Below are 20,739 nucleotides of genomic sequence, written 5' to 3' on the forward strand. Positions count from 1 at the left end.
TGAATAAATAAATGAGTGAATTTATTAGATCAGATAGTCAGATAGCATGGTATACATCCATCCATTTAGATACATTGCTTATTCCTAGAGCTCTGTGCATCTGGCTACTAGGAGAACTAATACAAGGCATAAAATCCAGGTTCTGGAGTCAGTGGACATATTCGAGGCGGGGTAATTAAGAAACTTAGGGGAAAGCTGAGCAGGACTGCTGTTGGTTGAAGGATAGCCTTTTGGCGACTTCCACCACTCTCTGCCTCCTCTTATAACTAACAAAATTAGAATATGCTTAACACCCTATCCTAGGCCGAGCTAGGCACACCTTTAGTCCACTGATTTCAGTAGATGGGTTCACGGAACTCTGCACAGGATTGTGCTGCAAATTGCATAAAGTAATGTATACAGAATTTAGCTTTCCTCAAAAAAATTGAGCTACCTTGGTGCACAATCTTTACATATTTTTTAAAGGCAGTGTGTACACAGATCTGCTCACTGAAAATGGTCAGAACTTGGCCTTTTTTAGCTGTGCTTTGACTTGCATAATGAACTAGCATCCTGGGAACACTGAAAGCTGCCTTCTACTGAATAAGTCGATCGGTCCATTAGTATTGGTCCTAGAATGTGGCAGTGCTCATGTGATGTTTTGTAGTACCCACCAAACCTTGGGCATATGGCTGGGTACTAGACGTCTGTCCAGCAACGGCTGGTCAGTAATTTGTCTAGTGCCCCAGGCTGGATCACTTCCACCCAAAGAGGTGTGGCAGCCAGCATCTTCCTCGTGCCAGAGTGGCAATTACTGAAGTGGTCACCGGGACTGTGTTCTGCCACTTTAATGGACCGGCACTTGGGCAACATAGTTAGCATTCCTCCTGGCCTGTGCAGTCTTGATGCCTATCTGGTGAGGTGGGAAGCAGGCAGGGGTCAAAGAGCGGCTCTCCGACCCAAAGGCGTGCGGCAAAGATGTGCCGGCAGGGCAGCTGGTGAGCCATGTAGATGGAACAGCTGCAAGTGGCCAGGTCCTGGCTCACCAGGAAAGAGCAGGTGCTTCCCTCCAAGAGGTAGCCCTCAGGCGTGTCCTTGAGCTCATAGTGCGCATGGGGCACCAGGTCCAGTTCCTCGGCCACCAGATCAGCGCTGTCGGGCAGGCAGGCGGTGTGGTACAGCTCAGCCACAGGTGCCACGTTGAACGTCGAGGTCTCCACATGCAGGGCTTGGAGATCTATCAGGCCCTGAACGCAGGTGGCCAACACCATAGGAGGGGTGAGTGCTGTCAGCAGCTTACGGCGGTGAGTGCTAAGGTGGTCGAGGAAGGAGCATTCCCGGTTCTTCTCAAAGGCCCAGCACTCTACCCACATGCCCTTGTGAGGGTGCCAGTGCTCCAGGAAGTACTGCAAAAAAGAAAGCGGGGCGACATCTTCCAGGTCGCTCAGGTACTGGCTGTAGACCCGCGGCGAGTCAGCATTCGCCAGGTTGAGCAACAGGTTGCGGATCTGGTCCTCCTTCGGCACAGCCAGCTCGCAAGCTCTGCGGTAGAGGGCCTCCAAGACCTGCAGGCGGCAGATCTGCACCCGGGCACATGGCAGGACCTCCTCCACCGCGTCCAGCCCTGTGACCCCAGCCCCTACTGTGACCACCTTCACCCTCAACTTGATGTCCGGGGCACTCTGCACCAGCGAAGCCACAATGAATATAAGGAGGTCGGGCAGCCCCTGGCGTGCCAGGCAGTAGGCCACCTCACGCCCACGGCCATTGGCATCTTGGCAAAGCACAGTGTAGAGCTCAAAGTCCGCATCAAGGCAGGCAGCGCGTTCCAAGAAGAGGCGAGCCGGGAAATGTTGCACAAGCTTGCGCATGTGTGAGGTAGCCAGGAAGATGCTGTTGAGGACAGCCACATCCTCCTGGAAGACAAGTTTGACTTTGGCCCCTGGATCTGCCTTGAAGAGAGCGTCCAGAACAGCCAGGAGGTCGCACATGCCCTTGTCTTTGGCTTTGCTGTAGTCCTCCAGGTTCCAGATAAGGTCAGGTGCCAGAAAGCGCTTGGAGATGCTGTTGGTGATGCGGATGGGCAGCCCTAGGCTGGCCCTCAGCTGGTGCCGCTTGAAGTGATGGGCAAACTCCAGCTCCGACAGGCGGTGGTTGTGCTCCAGGTTGGCCTCAATCACCACCAAGCGGTCCTTCTTGGGGCCCAGGCGCAGAGTGATGGAGGCTGGGCAGTCAATCTTCTCACTGCTGCAAAGGAGGAGATGGTGGGGGGAAAGGGTGTTTGTTTAGTAAGAAGCGACAGCACTATTGACACTGGACTCCAATGGATGCTGGTAGGAACTGCTATCACTGCCAATCCCTCCCTGTCAGGGGCCCGTCCCCGCCCCCCCATGGAGGAAATGTTTCACATGGAGTGGGGGAAAATAAAACTATCTCAAGTATATTGTGGATTTTTCAAAAGAAATCTTCCATGGCTTCATTAATTTTTTCCCCCCAATGTATTGTAGTTTAGCCACCCAGAGTGGCTGTGGCAACCCAGCCAGATGGACGGCGTATAAATATTATTATTATTATGACTATGACTATTATTAGCAGTGCTTATGTCAAAAAAGGCAAAGTTGGCCAACCAATTCTGTAGGTTTTATTCAGAAAAGCATGCCTTAATTCTGCACTATACACTTGGGATTTTGAATTCAGGAGTAATTACAGCACAAGGAATATCTTGTTTGGTGAGGACCTATGAAGAAATCCTAGGGTTTTGCTTTCTATAGAGCAGGGATAAGCAGCCTGTGCCCCACCAGAGGTTGCTGGACTACAGCTCCCATCATCTTTGCCCACTGGCCATGCTGATTTGGGCTGGTGAAACCCAAAAACATCTGGAGGCTAAGCTATAGAGGAACAATCAGTGTCTCTTTGAGGGTCTCAATGATACTGGGGGAATGGGAATCGGAGAGAATTTTAGCTTGTAAACATCTCGGAGCATGGGGCCTGTGCAGCAACATGCATGCAGAAGGCATTATATAATCAAACACGCGATGGACTTACAGGCGGTTGCGTTGCACCGTGCTCTGCCCCACATAAGTCCCGCTGTGCTTGCAGATGAGACGCACAAAACGGAAGCGGAGTGTCTCGGCGAGGCTGGGCTGATAGTGTGGCGGGTTCTGGCGCAGTGAGATCAGTGGCTTCAGGCTGGCGATGATGAAGAGCACTTTGTGCTTTTCGCACCAGTCGTCAAAGAACGTGCTGAACTGGTGCCAGGTGTGAAACTCCCGGCCCAGGCCGAGGTCCCCCATGGCATCTGTGAGAAGAGGAGCACAGTCATTCAAATCATAAGAGAAAGCAGAAGGAGGAGGCAGTGAGATTGGCGGTTCCAGTGGTGGCATTTGTAGCCAGCAATTTCCACCCAAAAAACTTCATATGTCTCTTAAGACACCTTCTGCAATCTAACCTTTCCTACAAGATGCATATCTCCATATTAAAATGCAGGCTTTTGTATTTTGTTTTAGACACATTATGTAAAACACTATTTAGATGCCACAAATCTGGACACGTGTTCTTGTTAAGTAGTTAAAGTTGTAATCCTATGCACACTTCTCTGGGGAATAAGACATATAAGGAACTGGACTGCAAATTTGGTACACAATTAAGGAAGCTAATACAGTACCTGCCAAAGTGAATATGCTTAAAGTCTTTTCTTTACAGAGATCCAGTATCCACTGGCAATCATGCCATGAAGACTTGTTGCCACTCTTTGGAGAAAAAGTAACCTGAAGAAAAATATATATGAAGATTTATAAAAGTACCAAATATGGGAATATTTTGAACTACTAGTATTTACCATGCCCATGGGAGGTTGTTGGTGTCTCTGAATTAAGACTGTAAGTAGCAAGAGATGTGATGCAGTTTTGGGGGTGCCCATTGCAAAGCTGAGGCAGGGCAGGGGATGCACTGCAGCTGTCAGATCTAAGTTGTGACAATGTACTACAAGAAGTATGGCATGTCTGCGTACGCGTGCAAGAATGGAAAAGTTAATGGCACCTGTCACTTGGGCTCACCCAAGTGGACTGCAGTTAGTAGGAAACTGAAAACAGTTATTCCTGGGCTGGCACATATAAAACATGATGGTTTGCACAAATCTGAGCCCAGCCACCCACCCACTAATACATGCACACTCACTCACTCACACTTATTCATGCATGCAGACACAACAAAAACATGCATCATATGCTGCAAGAGACATAAATGTGTGCATTTAATCCATACAGCAGTAAATGCAAAAATATATATGCCTGTATGATGAGGAAGGGGAACATGCTTAAATGAAAGTGCACGTATTTATGCATGCATTTTATAAGCTCAGCCAATTCGGAGCTGTGCGCTATGGGGCCCTGACTCCCACCCTTCCAGCTTCAGAGAGCGCCCCCAGCTGTCTCTGGGAGTCCCAATCCGGTGTTACTCTCCGCACGACCCCCGCCCGGCAAAGGACCCCAAATCGGACCCATACCTGGCCGGCTGTCTCCTTACCCCCTCCAGCCACCTTGGATCTCTGCCTGTCCGGGATGCGGCCAGAGAGCCAGGCCCGCTCCCAGCGAAACAAACCCGGGCGCTCCGTCTCCCGCTTGCTGATTCCGGCTAGGCGACGGAGGCGAGCCGCGAGCTCCGCCTGCTGGAGCTTCCAGCAACGCAGCCTGCTCCGTGGACAGCAGCGCGGCGTTGCCAAGAAAGAGCAAAGTCTAGGTGGCTGGAGGAGTAGAAGGGAAAGGATCACGAGGAGGGCTGACGAGGCAGGACGGCGCGGGAAGAAGGTGCCTCTGAGCATGTGCAGAGTGCGTTCCCATCGCTTACCTGGCCAACGCCAAGTCGCGCACTCGAGATTAGGAGCTGAACTTGGCTTGGAGCTGGGAAGGCGCAGTAGCTCGGCAGTCCCGGCGCGCCAGGTGATGACCGGAGGAAGCCGGGTTCAAACCCCGACTTAGCGACGGGGGTTCAAGTTAGGCTAGTGACTTTCTCTTTCAGCCTTACAGACCTCAGATAAAGAGGGAAACTGCTGCGCCCCCCTGCGCTCCTCGAAGGAAGAGCAGGGCCAACATGTCACGATAGTAACACACGGGCTTCTTGCCGGAGGTTATGTAGTTAAATGAAATATTTTTGAAGGGAGGCTGGCTGATGCTCCCTTACTTTGCACGTGCTCACGAGGCCGTCTTTATTACCGTGGCGCGAAACAAGTTTTGTAGCTGTCGTCTTCTCTACAAACAAACTAGTAGAAAAGCTGCACTTGTTGAACTTCCGCCTGAGGGTCAGCCGCGAAAAAGCACAAGAGAAAAGATGGCATGGGCGTTTTATTGTGCGGCCCGACTTTACTGAGGGTGGTCCTCTTGTTTGAAAGGCTCTCTTGCCCTCGCCTAGTTTAAAAATTGCTCATCAGCGCAGGGACAGCCGACTGAGCGGGTACTCAAGCCCCTCCCTTGAGGTGAATTTCATTTCGATTATAGAAACTATTTCAAAATGTACGCCAGTATAAATGAGTATATCCAAATCTGTTTCCTTCCTTTCTGAATCGTTAAGTGGCCACCTAGTGCATTTAGGAAGTGCCTTCACTTTGCTCCTGGTGCAGAAGCGCTGTCGTCTTGACACGTTGCCGCACGGCACGCAATACAGGTGCAGGGGCGCACCTGACGAGCCAGGGAGAAGAGTCCGGACTGCAGCCGAAATGAATGGAGCTGGAGCTGCCGATGGAAGAAACAGCGCGCCAGAGCCAGCGAAAGGGAGCGAAGGATGAGCCTCGCCTCCCTCCCTCCCACCCCAGCGGATTGACAAGCATCTCGACCACTCGCGAGGGCGTATTTGGGAGAAAGATGCGCGATGCTGCTCTGGCCGGGGCGCAGCTCGCCTTGGCTTCATTACTACGCGAGCAGCTCTGGAAGGTGGGCGCGTGGAGAGATTCCTGAATGGGCTGCCAGGGCTCAATCCGCGCAAGGTTGGGTTCCTGGGCAGACGGACAAGGTGCCCCCTTTTGTGCCGGAGAAAAGAGAGCTGTGGTTGATGGGGGGAAATGTAGGATTTGTGCAGAAGGGTTATAGGGGTGTGTGAAGGAGACCACAGCCATCAAACGTGGAGAGTCCTTTGAGAAAGGCGTTTGTTATTCATTAAAACAATTCCTTCTATAACACTGACAGGAGACTTTAAAATAAAACAGAGCATTTTTGAGGAGGAGGATTTGGTAATCATCTCAATATTACTATTCTTAAAACACTATGGCAGCTGGGCCCCGTACAGTGCAATTCTATATGCATGCCAACTCAGACTGAAGTCCATGCCCAGTAAGTTGAGTGGAACTTATTTCTAGGTAAGGTAAGTGTATACGGAATTGGGAGTCTTAATTCTGCTTTGTGAGCTCTTTTCACGACAATTATGTAACACAGGTTGTATTCATTGTCCATGGATTATAAACTAAGAGATAACAACTGAAGGATGGTTGTAGCCATCTTAAGCAGGATATGTAGAATTAAACATTGCTATTACAACATTAAACTTTTTTTAATGTGCAAACTACACAAAAATAAAGCTTTAATAAAAAATTTTTACGAAAACAATTCCTTTTTTTCTTTCTCTCTCTTTTTTTAAAAAAACCCTAAAATTTACATATGCAGCTATAACCATTGCAGGTTTCCAAACATGCAATTTTGGTGTATCAACAGTGTTACAGGGGTTAAAACTGGTAGTGTTAGAAAGGCTTGAAATACTGAAACGTGTTTTGACAGGCTTGTACAAATAAACAGAGGCAGACTTCCAAAAGCTACGTTAGCCATACGCAGTAGGATTTTTAAAAACTCCCCCCCACCCTTTTGAATACCAGACCGCCCATTTCTTATCACAAACTACTTCTGAAATGCTTTAGTGGTATGGAAAGCTGTTATTTGAGGGAAAAAACACCAGTCCAAGGTCCCCCTTGGGCATGTGAAACTATGGAGACTCTTTTAATTCTTAAAAGTAAAAAAGAAAAGAAAAAAAGATGTAAAAGTAAATTAATTGGGTGGGGAGAGAAGTTTGAATGGACAACAAATTTTTTTTATGAATTGCTCCACTTCTAAATTGAGAGGCTATGAAAAAAGAAACACAAAGAAAAGTTGAATGTCCATAGAACAGATCTCCTCCACATTGCAATAGTGAGTATGTTTTGTTAAAGACCACCATGAAGGAGGAAGTGGTTTGAAGGCCTTTGAGGTGACACATTACCAGGAGTTTGCTCCAAACTAACAGAATTCTGACTATGTCATTTCGTAACCAAACTATGATTGGTTGGCACCATCCACATGGCTTTCCAGGTCATCCAATACAGATACTTTAGCTTGCATTCCTATTTATGATAATAAGTTTTGAGGGTGAAGCTTATCTTTTCACTGCTCAGATTTCAATATTCAGACAGCTATTCTGTCAGTTGAAAAGCGTGTGTGGATAAGATGCCATTCAATCACATTGCGTTTGTGTGTAGTTTTTACTAGTTCTGCATGTAGGTCCTGTGCAACTGACACAACAGGGATCCTTGTCCATCTTTCACTCTCTTTCACAACAGCATTAGGAGGAGCAAGTTCTTCCCACTGTAAATGCAGGTTGGGGCTTCTTTGCCTTCTTCCACCCCACTCCCCTCCATAAACTGACAAACATCCAAAGGAAAACAAACAAACATGCAACCCATCTGAGCTGCTGAAGGCATTCTTTGCTTCGATTATGTTAAAGGTAACCGCCTCGTCATCAGAAGGCAGTTCCTGCTTCTAAAGAGTTCCAGGACAAAAATAAAAATAAAAAAGATCCCCTAGGTTTAGAGTATTTCCTAAAAAAAAAAATCTCTACATTCAAGTCAGCTACAATTCCCGCCTTTGCCTTCAAGTCAGCTGAAGGGCTCTTCTCTCTCCTGCATGCTCTGCTCTGCACTGAACTGCAGCCCGAAACTTTCTGCGCATTCGCAACACCCGGCCTTCCTGTCGTGGCCCCCCTGGCCCGAATTCCACTTTGCATTCTTCCCGCAAAGTGAACAGCGGCTCGCTTCCTCCCGCAGGTGGGTTCTCATGTGGTTCACCAGGTTGAATTTGTGCAGGAACCTTTTCCCGCATTCGGTGCACTGGTGGGGCTTGACCCCAGTGTGGACCCTCCGGTGCCTGGTGAGGGTTGATTTGCGAGAGAAGTTCTTCCCGCATTCAGGGCACGGGAAAAGCGCGTCTTGCTTATTCGCAGGCTGCTGGCCGTCGACGTTCTGGCAGGCAAACTGGGCTGGCTGCAAGGTGGGGAGCATCCGGCTTCTCTGCTTCTTTATGCTTTCCTGTATTAGAAAGCCTCCCTCGTTTTTGGTCTGGATCTCTTCACCTGCTGGATGGAAAGAAAAATTCCCATTTTAAGCAATCAGACTAGTAGAAACGCTTGATAATTTCGCTGCTGGAAAGAAGGTGGTGTGTGTGAGAGAGGGGTGCTAAAAGCTGAAGGGTCGCTGCTGGAAGGCATGCAATCTGATCCATAACCTATTAATTTGCCTCCCTTCCTAAATATGTGGGGACTAGTTAATATTCTATATTGGCAAGGGAGGCAGAAGTTTATTTAGGGTGGTCTACATGGTTCTTCTCTATCCTTTATAACCTCTCAATTAAGCATTTTAATTGCGCTCCGTTTTTTAAAAAAAAGGAAATACTTATTACAGATTTGTTTGCTTTATCCTGAATTTAAATGTTGTTGGTGGTTTGCTCCTGTTGTGGAGCAGCTATATAAATGCAGCAAGTGAAACAAATAATCCTGTAAGGTAGATCAGACTGAGAGCTGGAGGCTGCACAGTGACACAATGAGCTTCACAGCCGGGTGGGAATTTGAGTCCTATTTCAATACTATAATCATTACTGAACACTGGCTGTCAACTCTGCACATGCCCTGGAGCTGTCACCTCCAGTTAGTTACTTATTTACATAATTTATAACCTGGACCTTCAACATAATTTAATGCATCCAGGGTGGTTAATAAAGTAGCAAGGAAAGTATACTTAAAAAAATAATAAATCATACAACAAACCATTCAAATAGACAGGAACCATCCAAAATTGCACAGTGTTAAACATGCTAAGATTAGCAGCTCTTAACAGTCTGGGAAAACAGAAATGTTTCTGCCTGGTTTCTAAAGTATAGTACCAAGGGGGCTGCCTACGGAGGACATGCCAAGGCTAGGAGCCACCACTGAAAAGGCGCTCTCTCTGGTTGCCTTAATGGGGGAATCCTGAGAAATGCCTTATATATGATGATCTCAGTGGACAGGCATGATGATGCAGGAAGAAGGCAATGTAAAGGTATTTCAATCTTTAACCATGGAGGCTTCAAAGGCTAGGACCAACACTCTGAATTGCACAAAGCTTAGAGAGAAACACTTAATATCATGTTAACACAATGAATGGTACTGGGTTGGATCCAGACTTGGGCTGCAATCTTATATCCCCGTCACTTGGGAGTAAGACCCATTGAACTTAATGGGACTTACTTCTGAGCACATGCACACAGTTTTGCACTACAAGCTAATTGCACTTGGTACCCACAGAAATCAAGTGGATCTAAGTCTAACTAACTTTTCACTTGGGTTTTAATGGGAACTGAGTAAAACTAAGTTAGTCTGGATGCAGCCCATTACAAATATGAGTCTTAGCACTGAAAACAGGACTTAGCCTCATGACCTCTCTCAAATGCGTTCCACAAAAATATGCCATTTTAGACATGAATAACTGAGGCTAAGTGTGACTTCCTTGAAGCACAGAATGAATGCACAACAGAGGTGTCACGTGAGCCTATTTTTCTCCGATCCAAGGTACTGCACAACACACTGGCTGCCTTGTATTAATAATCCCAGAGCTGGGAACCCAGAGAGAAAGGGAGGAGATATTCCAAAGGGGTGGAGGGGAGAGAGAGAGAGACAGTGAAAAACAGTATAGGAGAGCAACCCGTTAATACTCTCACCTGTACTAGAATGCTATTGCAAAATCCTTACCCAATGAAGTGGCATTTTCGTTCACCTCCTCCTTGGCATCTCTGCAAAGCATCGTCTGCCTGGTGTCCAAGGGCACTTGCTCAGTTTCTGGGAAGCTCACAGCCTCCTCGAGTACAAAAGGCCCCAGCACCTGAAAAAGCAGCAAGGACCCCATTCAAGCAAGAGAGGGGTATGTTCATAAGGTCATACCATTGTAGAATTGGACATGTCAGTTCAAAAAAGATAAAGGCTACAGGTTCAGTCCCCGGAGCCATCACTTTAAAAGGGGCACAGATTGGAAGGCAAGCAAGGAAAGAGCTCTGTCTGGAAAGCAACATTCAGTTGAGGGAGAGAGAGAGAGAGAAAATGTGCATGTGTACTGGACTAGGTGAGCAGAGGCCTGATTCAGGGCTCATTGAAATATGCACAATGAAGGGGGAGGCTTGAATTAACAGTGCAGGAGTTAAGGCATGGCTCCTGTTGCTTCCTCACATGCACTGCTGTCTCATTGCTAACAACAGAGAAACGAATCAGTTTAGCAAAGGACTTCACATTTAACAAAATGGAAGTTTCTACGTTGATGTCAGCCATTTTGTTTGCAAGCCACTTTTAACCGCAGCGTACAGAAAAGTTAAAACGAAACAAACCTCCCCCACATACCCTTCCTGTGAATATAGCTTCCAAACGGGACATGATTTCCACATCTATCACACAAATCTCTCTGTATGTGCAACTTGTAGTGGTATAGTCCCTCTGTCTGTGAGGACTGCACCACCTCAGTTATGTACATTCTGTCATCTTGGTGTGTATTCTGGGACTGTGAGCATGTAGTACATACCAAGGGAAAAATTTAGAATCATGAATCAGCTTATAGTGTTTTTGGTTGTTGTTTTTTTTTAACAAAAAACTAGCATAAGCCTTACGAGATTTGTCCAATACTGGATGAAATATTACAAGCTCAAAAGAAAAGTTTATAGCCTTCAGAGCATGGCACATCAGCACCCACATAGCAACCACTACTCTTAGGGTTTTATATGCATTCTTGTGCACAAATGGCAAAGAAAAGCTTTTTAATAAATATAAAATTGATATTCCCCAGGGTTCTGTGCAAGCATTTCGATCTTGCGGTAGACCTCAGCAACATGATCTAAAACTTCCTCAGCTTCCTAAAACTTCCAGTTACTACTACAAAAAGTTCTCACCTGCTGATCCCACCTCTCGCCTTCCTGCTGCTTCAGCAGGAAATGCTCTGCCAGGGTCACGGCCTGAACGCAGGTCTTGGGACGATATTCCTGAACCCAGTCCTGCATTTCCTCTGGCAGGATGGTCAGGAACTGCTCCAGGACCAACAGCTCCACAATCTGCTCCTTGGTGCGGCTTTCTGGCTCCAGCCAGCGGTGGCAGAGCCCCCGCAGGCGGGCGCAGACCTCGCGAGGGCCCTCGGCCTCCTGGTAGCGGAAGTGCCTGAAGTTCTGGCGCTGCCTCTCCAGACTGACGGCATCCTCTCGCAAGATGGCGGCCTTCACTTTCCCATAATCCCCGCTCTCTCTGGGATCCAAGTTATTGTAGGCCTGGAGCGCGGCTCCGTTGAGGGCGGGCATGAGACGCGTCACCCACTGTTCCTTCGGCCACTTGCAGGCCTCAGCCACGTCCTCAAAGGTAGCCAGGTAGGTCTCAACATCTTCCGTCAATGTGAGTTCTGGCACTTGCAGGTTCCTCCACGCAGGCGACTGAACTGGCGTGAGATCTGGAGTTGGCAATTCCTGTTGCCCCTGAATCTCCCACCGCTGGGGTGTTTCCAGCCGTTCGCTCCTGGTCTGCTGAGGTGTTATGAGCCTAAGGCCGCCTCCAGCTGTCCCAACCTGCACAATACGGTAGGTTTTTACTGAACCCTCTGATATCCCCAGTGCGTCAGAACCCATTGGGTCTGGCTCCTTCTCCATTTTCACCGACGGCTGCACTCTTTGCTCCAGTGGTGCTGGACACTGGAGATACTGAGCTACCATATTCCGCTTGGCTGCCATTTTCCTCCTCATTTTTGAATCGGTTTCTGAGTTTATGTGGCCTTTCACTAGGGTTTCCAACACCCAATTCGCCACCAGGAGAGCCTATCAGCTGCGGAAAACTCCTATGGCTGTCTTGATGCCAACCTGGAAGGGTGATAATTACACAAAAAATGGTAAGAATTAGAACCATTTAAATTGTAATTTCAGCAACATTATTAACAAGACAGAAGGCTTCAATCAATCCATAGGTCAGCAAGGGCTCTAAAAATCTACCAGTTTGCTAGTCTCATGAAAGAGATTTCTTATGCTTGAAATATCATATTAGCTAGAATGAAGGCACAGAAAGTTCAGGCAAAACAAACAAGCAACAACAATCTGATTCTGTCTTCTGAAAAGGGTGTGTAACAGTGGTATTTGAAAATAAGCAACACATTTCTTGCAAACCTCTTAGAGGTTTTACTACAGTCAATCAGTATATGTTTTGTAAAATAAGCAAGCACACATTTTGGCTCCTTCTGCATCAAAAAGCTGGCTTGGTTACATTTAAAACTGTCTTCAGAGGCAGCCCTACATGTAACACATTGCAGTAATCTATCCTAGAGGTTACCAGAGCGTAGTCGACATTAGTTGGGCTATCCTTGTCCAGATAGGGGTGCAGCTGCGCCACCAGCTGAAGCTGATGGAAGGCACACTGTGCCACTGAGGCCATCTGAGCCTCAAGCAACAGCAAGGGATCCAGAATATGGTTACCAGATTTTTTTCAATGAATCTGGGGACTCTTTTATTTTTTTTGACGCTGAGTAGCAACAGGAAGCCAGTAGTGGGGATGGTGAGGCAAAAAAAAGATCCTGGGCCCAAGCACACATGCATATTGTATAAAGGTGAAAAGCCCTTCTTTTGCACCCTGTGAAACATATATGCACAGAGTTTTTTTAAAAACTGGGCAATGGCCACCCGCCTGCAACTCCCGAGCTTTCCTCGATCAGTCAAAACAAAGGGGGAAGGGGGCAGGAGATCTGTACCGCCGGATGTCCCCAGTTCCCCTTCGGCAGTGGCAGCAGCCCGGAGGCAGCCTGGTAGAGCAGTTGGCTCTGGCTGGCTTCAGCAGCTGCTTGCTGCTGTGGCGCCTGCCACTTTGCCTCCCGGAAGTCCCCATATGATGGGTCTTGTGCGCAACACATCATATGGGGACTTCCGGCAAGGAAAAATGGAAGGCGCCATGGCAGCAAGCAGCTCCTGAAGCCTGCCAGAGCCAACTGTGCTACCAGGTTGGCTCTGGGCTGCTGCTGCCACAATTCCCAGGGACAGATTTGCAAATCTGGGGACTGTCCCCAGGAACCGGGGACATCTGGTAACCCTAATCCAGAAGTACCCCCAAGCTGCGTACCCGCTCCTTCATGGGGAGCATAACCCCATCAAGAGAAGGCAAACCTATTACTTTTTTTACACCAGAGAAATCTGGGAACACATAGTGCGATTCTGAGCCAGATCTTGGGGCTACCTTCTTTCCCCCTGCCCCCACACATTTGTTCACCTCAGTACGTGCAAATGTATTAACTGATACACTTGTTAGACCAACATATACTGTGTGTGTGTGTGTGTGTGTGTGTGTGTGTGTGTGTGTGTATATATATATATATATATATATATATATATATATATATATATAGAGCTAGCAATCCTACTATGCCCTGTTCAAAAACCACTGCAATAAAATCAAACAAGAGAAGTAAAGGATGAAGTCAGGAAAGGACAGAAAAACGAAACACAGGGTGTTTTTTGAGGGGGGAGTGGGTAGCTCTTACTGGTCTGATTTCTCACGTGCAATGGTGCTTCTTGCCAACCAAGAAGTCCAGCGAACATCAGCTTGCACACTTCCAAGTCCACCCAAGTGTTCTCCACAGCTGCCTCAGATGGTCAATGCCTTACCCCCACTTCTTGCCTTTGCAATTCCCATTTCTTTCTGGAATGGATGGCACCACTCCTCTTCGCCCTCCCCCTACCCACCCACCCTGAGCATGCTCAGATCAAATGGGCTGTGCAACTGACTAGGCCTCATTGCACCCATGTGGTCACAGACCACTTTGTATTTCCCACAAACAGTAGAGCACTGTTAAGAATGTATGCAATTGGCCGAGCATTGCAGACAAAAGGCCAGTCCAGGAGAGAGCATTGGCTTCACAAAAGAAGGCCATCAACTTAGCCGGACTGCCGGGCTCCTTTCTTTTACAGGATTCTGCCCCCACCCATGCACAATAACCACCTTCACAAATACATGCGCATTATTATCTGCCCACAGTGCTTAGTTTCTATGGCCACATGCATACCAGAGTTTATACTTTTAAAAAAGTTGTTTAAGCCTCTAGGCAGGCCTAAAGTGGTGTTTTTTTTAGCCATCTATGTGCAGGGATTAGCACATTCTTAAGAACATTATCACTTAACTACAGCAAAAGATAAATTCTGTGCCTTTTAACAACCACATTAGAAGCACTTTCCTGCTATTGGGAGACTAAAAGCTTTACCAGTTGACTCCTGTTGGTCATGCAGCTGTGAAATACCTGAAACATTCACTTTTTAAAAGAGGGAGTATTGTTACCACATACACAACATCACATCCTTCTATTTCACATAATTAAACCTGAGTATTAATACCAGCCTCTGGTTCCACAGGTTTAACACAGATTTTTAAAAAACCAACAAAATTCCCCCCTTGCACATAAGCACCTATTCAAAGGGTGAGGGAAATGGCTGGCTTTAACCACCCATTTTGGGATTTATAGGGGAGAGCTGCTCATTCTAAATACACCTGGGAAGGAGGTGGGGGTCACCACATACAGCAGAATGAGGTGGGGGTATCCTGGGTCACTAAAGGGCAGTATCATTTCTGATTGTGGGAATGGGCAACATTTGCACCTCGAATAGTAAGAAATTTAAAAGGTCAAAACAACAACAACCCATTGACACCCGGGAAGTTGACGCAGTAGGAAATGGTCTGGGATTGGCTCCTTAAATTGCTAAGTTTTTTTTGTTTTATCTGCAGGAAGCTTGGCAGTGGGAGAGCCAACAAAAATGCCCCCACCTTTGGTCTGAAGTGGTGTAACCCACCCCACCATCTCTAGATTCTACCACCAGCTCATCCTGCCACTTGAGGAGACCCAGGCCCTAGCGACAGCCTAATTGAGTTCAGCAAAACACCTGAGAAATTGCACACTGGATTGGCTTGTGAGAGCTCCTCAACGATGTATGCTGTGTCAAGTGCTGGATGGAGCTCTCAAGATTCCAAGAAACCTTTCCCTCCACTCGTTGAAGTCAGCTGTGCCTTTTTTCTGAGCTCCAATGCTCTTAACAACTACATGACAGGAAGCAATTGAACAGGTGCAGCAATTCAGAGCCAGAAGAGGTTGATAGGGAAAAGTTTATTCGGCCAAGTTTCTGCCCCTTATGCAGAATCCCTGCCAGATGGTGGCTGCCCTAATGCTCAGGAAAAGGCACTTTGCACATGTTCAGAGGCACAGTCTATACATTTTATCAATAATAATAAGTTACCTCATATATATATATATATATATATATATATATATAGAGAGAGAGAGAGAGAGAGAGAGAGAGAGAGAATCTCAAATAAATTACCTCAGCATAGGGTTAAGTATGATTTCCAGGTTCCATAATTAAAGCCTGGTTTAAGCTCTGAATGTGACTATGATTGGTGGGTTAATCAGATGCATCAAGAGGGAGGCTTTATTTACAACTGATAATAGGTAACATTTTAAACTTTCTGATGGTAAGAGCTGTTCAGCTGTGGAACAGACTTCTTTTGAAGGTGGTGGACTCCTCTTTTGGAGTTTTAGAAGCAGAGGTTCTAAACTCTACAATTCTACGTTTCTATGACTGTTTGAAATATAGCATGGTTTAGCTTCTTATAAGACACTGAGCCATTAGTCAGCATCTATTCCCTCTGGAAAACAGGAACAATATTTGAGTTACATTGCATTATGGCTGAATGAGTTTTAATTGATTGTTTGATTTGCATATGAATAAAACAGTAGTTTTGGAGGGGGAAAGTATTCTTCCTTTGTTTGTATGTGACATTTTAGAAGAGGGATTAACTTCTGTGTGGGTGTGAAGGGGGAAAGCCCACCATTTAATATCTTGCCCCTGTTTGTCAGGGATGCCTTTGCAGCTTATTAAATTGCAGTTAGTTAATCAATTACAGATTGCAGCTTTAGCTAATATCACAACAAGAAACACGAAATTCTAAAACACTTTGCATGCAGTTTATAACAAGGAAGGGTGCAAAATCCCCAACCCCCTTTCTCCTTACCTCATTTCCTTACATCTACCCGCCCCCCCCCCAGTAAACAGCATGACTCGCTTTACAGTGCCCAGTCCAGATTTCAAAACAGAAGATACAGTAAATGATTGCCATGCTGTGAATCAATAAATAATTCTTCGCACTTTAGGGGAGCTCTGCACATGTATTAATTGTAGAAAAGGACATTTTGGCAGGTGCAATTCTTCCAACCCCTTCAGTACTATTGCACCAGAACACCCTGTCCCTGCAGAAACTTTCAGTCCAAAGCTCACAAGCAATCCTATGCACGTTGACTCAGCAGGAAGCCCCACCGTGTTCAGTGGACCTTACTCCCTAGTAAGAATGTTTAGGATTGCAGCCTCAGTTTATCAAAACGCTAAACCAAAGAAAAAGTGCATGGTGTTCACTCTACAGAACACATAGATGTAGCTACCTAGCCTTCACACCTTATTAAAGCTATAGCCTAAACATATCTGCCTGGGAGCAAGTCTCAATGAACCCGAATCTGATTTACTTCCGAGCAAGCGGGCGCAGGATCAGGTTGCACAGACCTAGGCGACCGGTTTAGTGGGGCTTGGTCCCAAAGAAGCGTGCATTAGGATTGCGGGCATATTTATTTAATGACTTGACTGAAGCCGCTTTCTTGCCAGCGTTACTGGTGAGCGCCCTTAACTCCTCCCATTGCTCCCGCAGGGTCATAAAACAGGCTATTAAGAAGCATTTCTAAACCCTCCCTTGACAGCCGAAATAAATTAACGTTCCTTTCCGCAAGATTTTAAGTGGTCTGGACTAGACTCTCTCTGTTTCCCCACCCCGCTATCCTATCTAGTCAAAGAGAAGCAAGGGAGCACTTTTTAAAAGCGGCAGGTAGTAACGCCGGTAAATAAGGGACAGATGGTTTCCGCCTCCCCCCCCCCGCTCCCCGGAGAAATCATTTCTCCATCCAGCAAGTTTCCAGGTTATGCAGAACTCTTCGCCCGGCAGCTGATGCGCTGCTCACTTCTACTGTCTACGACTGCACAAAGCAAACGGGGGCAGAGGAGCAGGTGCAACCAGGTACCCAGAACATTGCAGCAGCTCAGGACGAGGCAACTATACCTTTGGTGAGCCCTGGCTGAAATTAAGTTCTGCCCGGCAGCATGCACTAAACACAAATCACGGCAGGGTGGCTAAAGGGTGCAACGCTCATCTGTGTCTAGTGGTTCTGAAAATGCAACTTTCGCCAGGGCGGCTGCTGCGGCTGCTGCTGCGGGCTGTTCTGCTTGAGCTTCTGCCGGCGGTTAATTTCCAAATAATAAAAAAAGAGGTACCGGGGCTCAGAGCTGCCCGGAAACCACATCCCTCTGACCTGGGAAGTCCTTCCCCCTGGTGATCCCAGATGTGTGGGAAATTGGCCGTGGTTGTGCAGTGGCGTTGGCGAAGCACGTTCTCTGCGTTCAGAGGCACTTTCCTCTCGCTCGCTCTTTCATTTGTTCCCGGCGATGAGCTTCCCGGCGTTGGAAAAAAAGGCACTCGGCGCTCAGATCCGTTTCAAAGGAAGCCTTAAATTTTTGCTAATTAAGACGAGAAAGGGTTAACGGGCGGAGCTCTCTGGGTCCTAGAGCCGCCTCGGTTGTTTGGAAGTAGGAGCTTACTTTTCCCGCTGCACAGCTGGGGAATGCAAGAGCTTTTCAGGGTGAGTTGGGGTGGCTGTAACGGGGACACAATCAGTGTGTGTGTGTTAAAGAAAGCCAAACAGAACAGATAAGCTACAGCTGGGTTTTTTGTTTTGTTTTTTTACCAGTATGGAACAAACTGCGCTCCGGTTTTGCGCATATCGACTTGGAAGTTCCTCTAAGCTCCTTGGGTCTTATTCCAAGTAAATGTGAATAGGATCGCAGCCTCAAAGCGATTGCTCAAAAAAACCCCAAACCCCTCCTTGTTTGTGCTTGCTTTGTAAGTTTGCTGCCTAACAAGCGAATGTCCTACTTCCGTGCGCCAATGGTTTTATACAGTGCAAGTCGAGTTCAGAAAGTCTGCAAATTCTACCGTTTGGGAGCTAACTTTTAAGTGGAATTGTTTTCCCACACGCCTTTTTTTTAAAAGGAGCAGCGTCAGGTAGAATTGCCAACTTTTCAAGTGGACTCTATGCAGCTCTGCCTTTCATAGCGACTTCCAGTGCAGACATTAGCAGTAGATAAAGTTTCATCTCCTTGATGTGTTTTGGGGGCGGGCAGGCCCGGATCACCTGTTGGATTGTTAAAGGCCACAAAAACCGCCAAGGCCCATTAGTTGGTTTGCTGGTGCCAGGACTCTGGTTTGACTAGGAAACCTGGAAGTCTTAGAATATGTAAGGATCAGAACTGTGGTTGTTCAGTGGGTGAAAGAAAGATCCTCTTTGCATGTTCAAAGATAAAACATTTATGGACCAATTGGGAGGCTGCCCCCCCCGTTTGTTCTTCCACTATCATAATGTGCTGCTGTCACATGCCACCCCAGTTTTATGCCGTGAATTGCAAGCAGAGACTTTGTAAAAGTAATAATAATGATATATTCTACCCTGTTTCCCAAGTAGTTCAGGGCATCATCAACATTAATTTCATTTAACACTTCCTTTTTGCGATGAAATCTCAAAGTGACTTGAAAACAGTAAAATACAGGATATAAAAACAATTTAAAACCAGAGAAGGTTTAATCACTAGTAACAATATACATAAAATGCTCATCCAATAATAAATGAATAAGGATCAAGTCCTACCCACCCCACTGAAAGATGAGCACCACCACATGAGGCAGAATGAATTAACCAGAGGCCTGGGTGAATGGAAAAGTCTTGGGCTGGTGACTGAACATTGACAGAGATGGGGCTAAGTCTGTCTCTCTGAGAATACATGTTTCCCATCCTTTAATACAACAAGAACCCTCTGTAGTAGGGTAAACTGACAGACCATTGATCAAGTGATCTTTAATCACTCCCCCACCCCAATCAAGCTTCCACAGCTCTAGCCTTTCTTTGTAGGGCAGGTGTTCCAGCCTAGCACCCAGCCCCAAATCACTTTGGTTCTCCTTTTCTCCCCCCTGTAAGTTTTTACAATATCCTTCTTGAGATGAGGCAACCAGCACTATACATAGTGTTCCACATGTGGCCCCATCATAGATTGGTATGATATTGGCAATGTTCTTTGCCGTTCCTTTCCTAATAATTCCTAGCGTGGAATCCACCATCCTCATGGCTGCTGTACATTACACTGCCATTTCCATGGAGTTGTTTGTCACAACAGTCCCAAGATTTCTTTCCTGATCAGTCGCTGCCAGTTCAATATATGCGAAACTAAGATTGGGGGGGGGGGGGAGGTGGCTATTCTGTTTGCTTTTTGCCCCAGTGTGATCACACAGCACTTATACTGAACATCATTTGCCATTTATCTGGCTTTATTGTCCATTTACCCAGCTTGGAGAGATCTGTGTTTGGAGCTTTTCACGTTTGCCTTGAATTTTCACCACCTTAAATAACTTGGTATTGTTAGCAAACCTGATGACTTCACTGCTCACCTCCAGCTCCTGTTCACTTCCTAAGAAGTTTTGCAAAACTGAAATAAATAAAATCTCCTTTTATTTACATACACTCGGTATTGCCAGCACTATTCACCGTTCAATGCAAGTTGTGCCAGTACCACACACAAGTTTCTTTTTTGACATTTTTGAGGAATATGCATTACAAGCACAGTCCAGCTCTTACCAATGTTTACTGCACCGTTCCTATACTTCAAAATCACCTGCCAGAAAAGCTGTAAATACACCCTGCCCGGCACCTGCCCATTAAGTGTTATTGTGGTTAATTCTGCAGGCAGTGTCTGTTTCCTTATTACTAAACAGCTGTCAAGCATTACCATTTCCTAAATATTTATATGCATGCCGGTGAGTGTAGAGAGACTGGCACAGAACAAAGGGCCCAGAGCTAGTTGCAGAGTGTAATTTGATACAGGTGCACTCGCCAAAACAGCATACCTGAGGCTGATAAAAAAGTCCTAGCTGAGTTTGGCACTGCCTCCCAGTAGTTCTAGGGACGTAGTTCTTCCTTTTTAAAACTCCTCGATTGTTTCTTTGTTTCATTTATTTATCATGTGTATATTGCACCATTCCTCCAGGATTATCCCATTTTTATCCTCAGAACAACCATGAGATAAAATAGAGCGTTGGCCATTGATGTATATGTTGCATTTTTAGCCCATATTTTGGGTGGCATGCATAGGACTTCCCTGCCCATCCTCATCTTCACAACAACCCTGTAGGATCCCGAATGGCCCAAGGCCATGCAAAGACCTTCATGGCAGGGTGAAGCTTTGAACTGAGGTCTCCATGGCCCAAACACAGCACTGTTCCTACAGCATACTGGCTTTCAATAACTACTTGCTCAAGACCAATCAACAAGTACAGATTTGAACCTAGGTTTCCCTGCTCCCAAAGTTCCAA

The 20,739-nt window shown here is 46.6% G+C and overlaps 2 protein-coding genes across 9 annotated transcripts; both read right to left on the minus strand.

Moving 5' to 3' along the window:
• Positions 1 to 5,320, minus strand: ZSWIM9 (zinc finger SWIM-type containing 9). 4 transcript variants are annotated; one of them, XM_028702445.2, is made up of 4 exons: positions 4,484 to 5,319; positions 3,644 to 3,746; positions 3,025 to 3,277; positions 1 to 2,226 (listed from the first exon to the last, which is right to left on the minus strand). In XM_028702445.2, exons 1-4 carry the CDS (start codon positions 4,796 to 4,798, stop codon positions 855 to 857), a joined length of 2,043 nt encoding a protein of 680 aa, XP_028558278.2. In that variant the 5' UTR covers positions 4,799 to 5,319; the 3' UTR covers positions 1 to 854. The 4 variants fall into 4 exon arrangements, with proteins under 4 accessions (XP_028558278.2, XP_028558277.2, XP_028558280.2 ...); XM_028702444.2 differs by having other exon boundaries at positions 4,504 to 4,623; XM_028702447.2 differs by lacking the exon at positions 3,644 to 3,746 and having other exon boundaries at positions 4,504 to 5,320.
• Positions 5,321 to 6,497: 1,177 nt separating this feature from the next.
• Positions 6,498 to 17,838, minus strand: LOC114581814 (uncharacterized). Of its 5 annotated transcripts, none has more exons than XM_077917195.1 (4): positions 17,636 to 17,838; positions 11,172 to 12,119; positions 9,991 to 10,120; positions 6,498 to 8,343 (listed from the first exon to the last, which is right to left on the minus strand). In XM_077917195.1, exons 2-4 carry the CDS (start codon positions 12,003 to 12,005, stop codon positions 7,868 to 7,870), a joined length of 1,440 nt encoding a protein of 479 aa, XP_077773321.1. In that variant the 5' UTR covers positions 12,006 to 12,119; positions 17,636 to 17,838; the 3' UTR covers positions 6,498 to 7,867. The 5 variants fall into 5 exon arrangements, with proteins under 5 accessions (XP_077773321.1, XP_077773323.1, XP_077773320.1 ...); XM_077917197.1 differs by lacking the exon at positions 17,636 to 17,838 and adding an exon at positions 17,386 to 17,624 and having other exon boundaries at positions 6,498 to 8,340; XM_077917194.1 differs by lacking the exon at positions 17,636 to 17,838 and adding an exon at positions 17,386 to 17,623.
• Between the last annotated feature and the right edge of the window lie 2,901 nt (positions 17,839 to 20,739).

The sequence above is a fragment of the Podarcis muralis genome, chromosome 13 (genome assembly GCF_964188315.1).
Source record: "Podarcis muralis chromosome 13, rPodMur119.hap1.1, whole genome shotgun sequence".
Lineage (NCBI taxonomy): Eukaryota > Metazoa > Chordata > Lepidosauria > Squamata > Lacertidae > Podarcis > Podarcis muralis.

What these genes read in the sequence shown, in the direction of transcription:
- ZSWIM9 (XM_028702445.2), bottom strand. Translation starts at nt 4,798, where the DNA reads ATGCTCAGAGGCACCTTCTTCCCGCGCCGTCCTGCCTCGTCAGCCCTC. An exon ending in GTAAGGAGACAGCCGGCCAG is followed by an intron (nt 3,747 to 4,483) that starts GTATGGGTCCGA and finishes ATTTTTCTTCAG; the next exon opens with GTTACTTTTTCTCCAAAGAG. An exon ending in AAGCATATTCACTTTGGCAG is followed by an intron (nt 3,278 to 3,643) that starts GTACTGTATTAG and finishes CTCTTCTCACAG; the next exon opens with ATGCCATGGGGGACCTCGGC.
- LOC114581814 (XM_077917195.1), bottom strand. Translation starts at nt 12,005, where the DNA reads ATGAGGAGGAAAATGGCAGCCAAGCGGAATATGGTAGCTCAGTATCTC. An exon ending in GCGAGAGGTGGGATCAGCAG is followed by an intron (nt 10,121 to 11,171) that starts GTGAGAACTTTT and finishes CTGCTTTTTCAG; the next exon opens with GTGCTGGGGCCTTTTGTACT. An exon ending in CGAAAATGCCACTTCATTGG is followed by an intron (nt 8,344 to 9,990) that starts GTAAGGATTTTG and finishes CTTTCCATCCAG; the next exon opens with CAGGTGAAGAGATCCAGACC.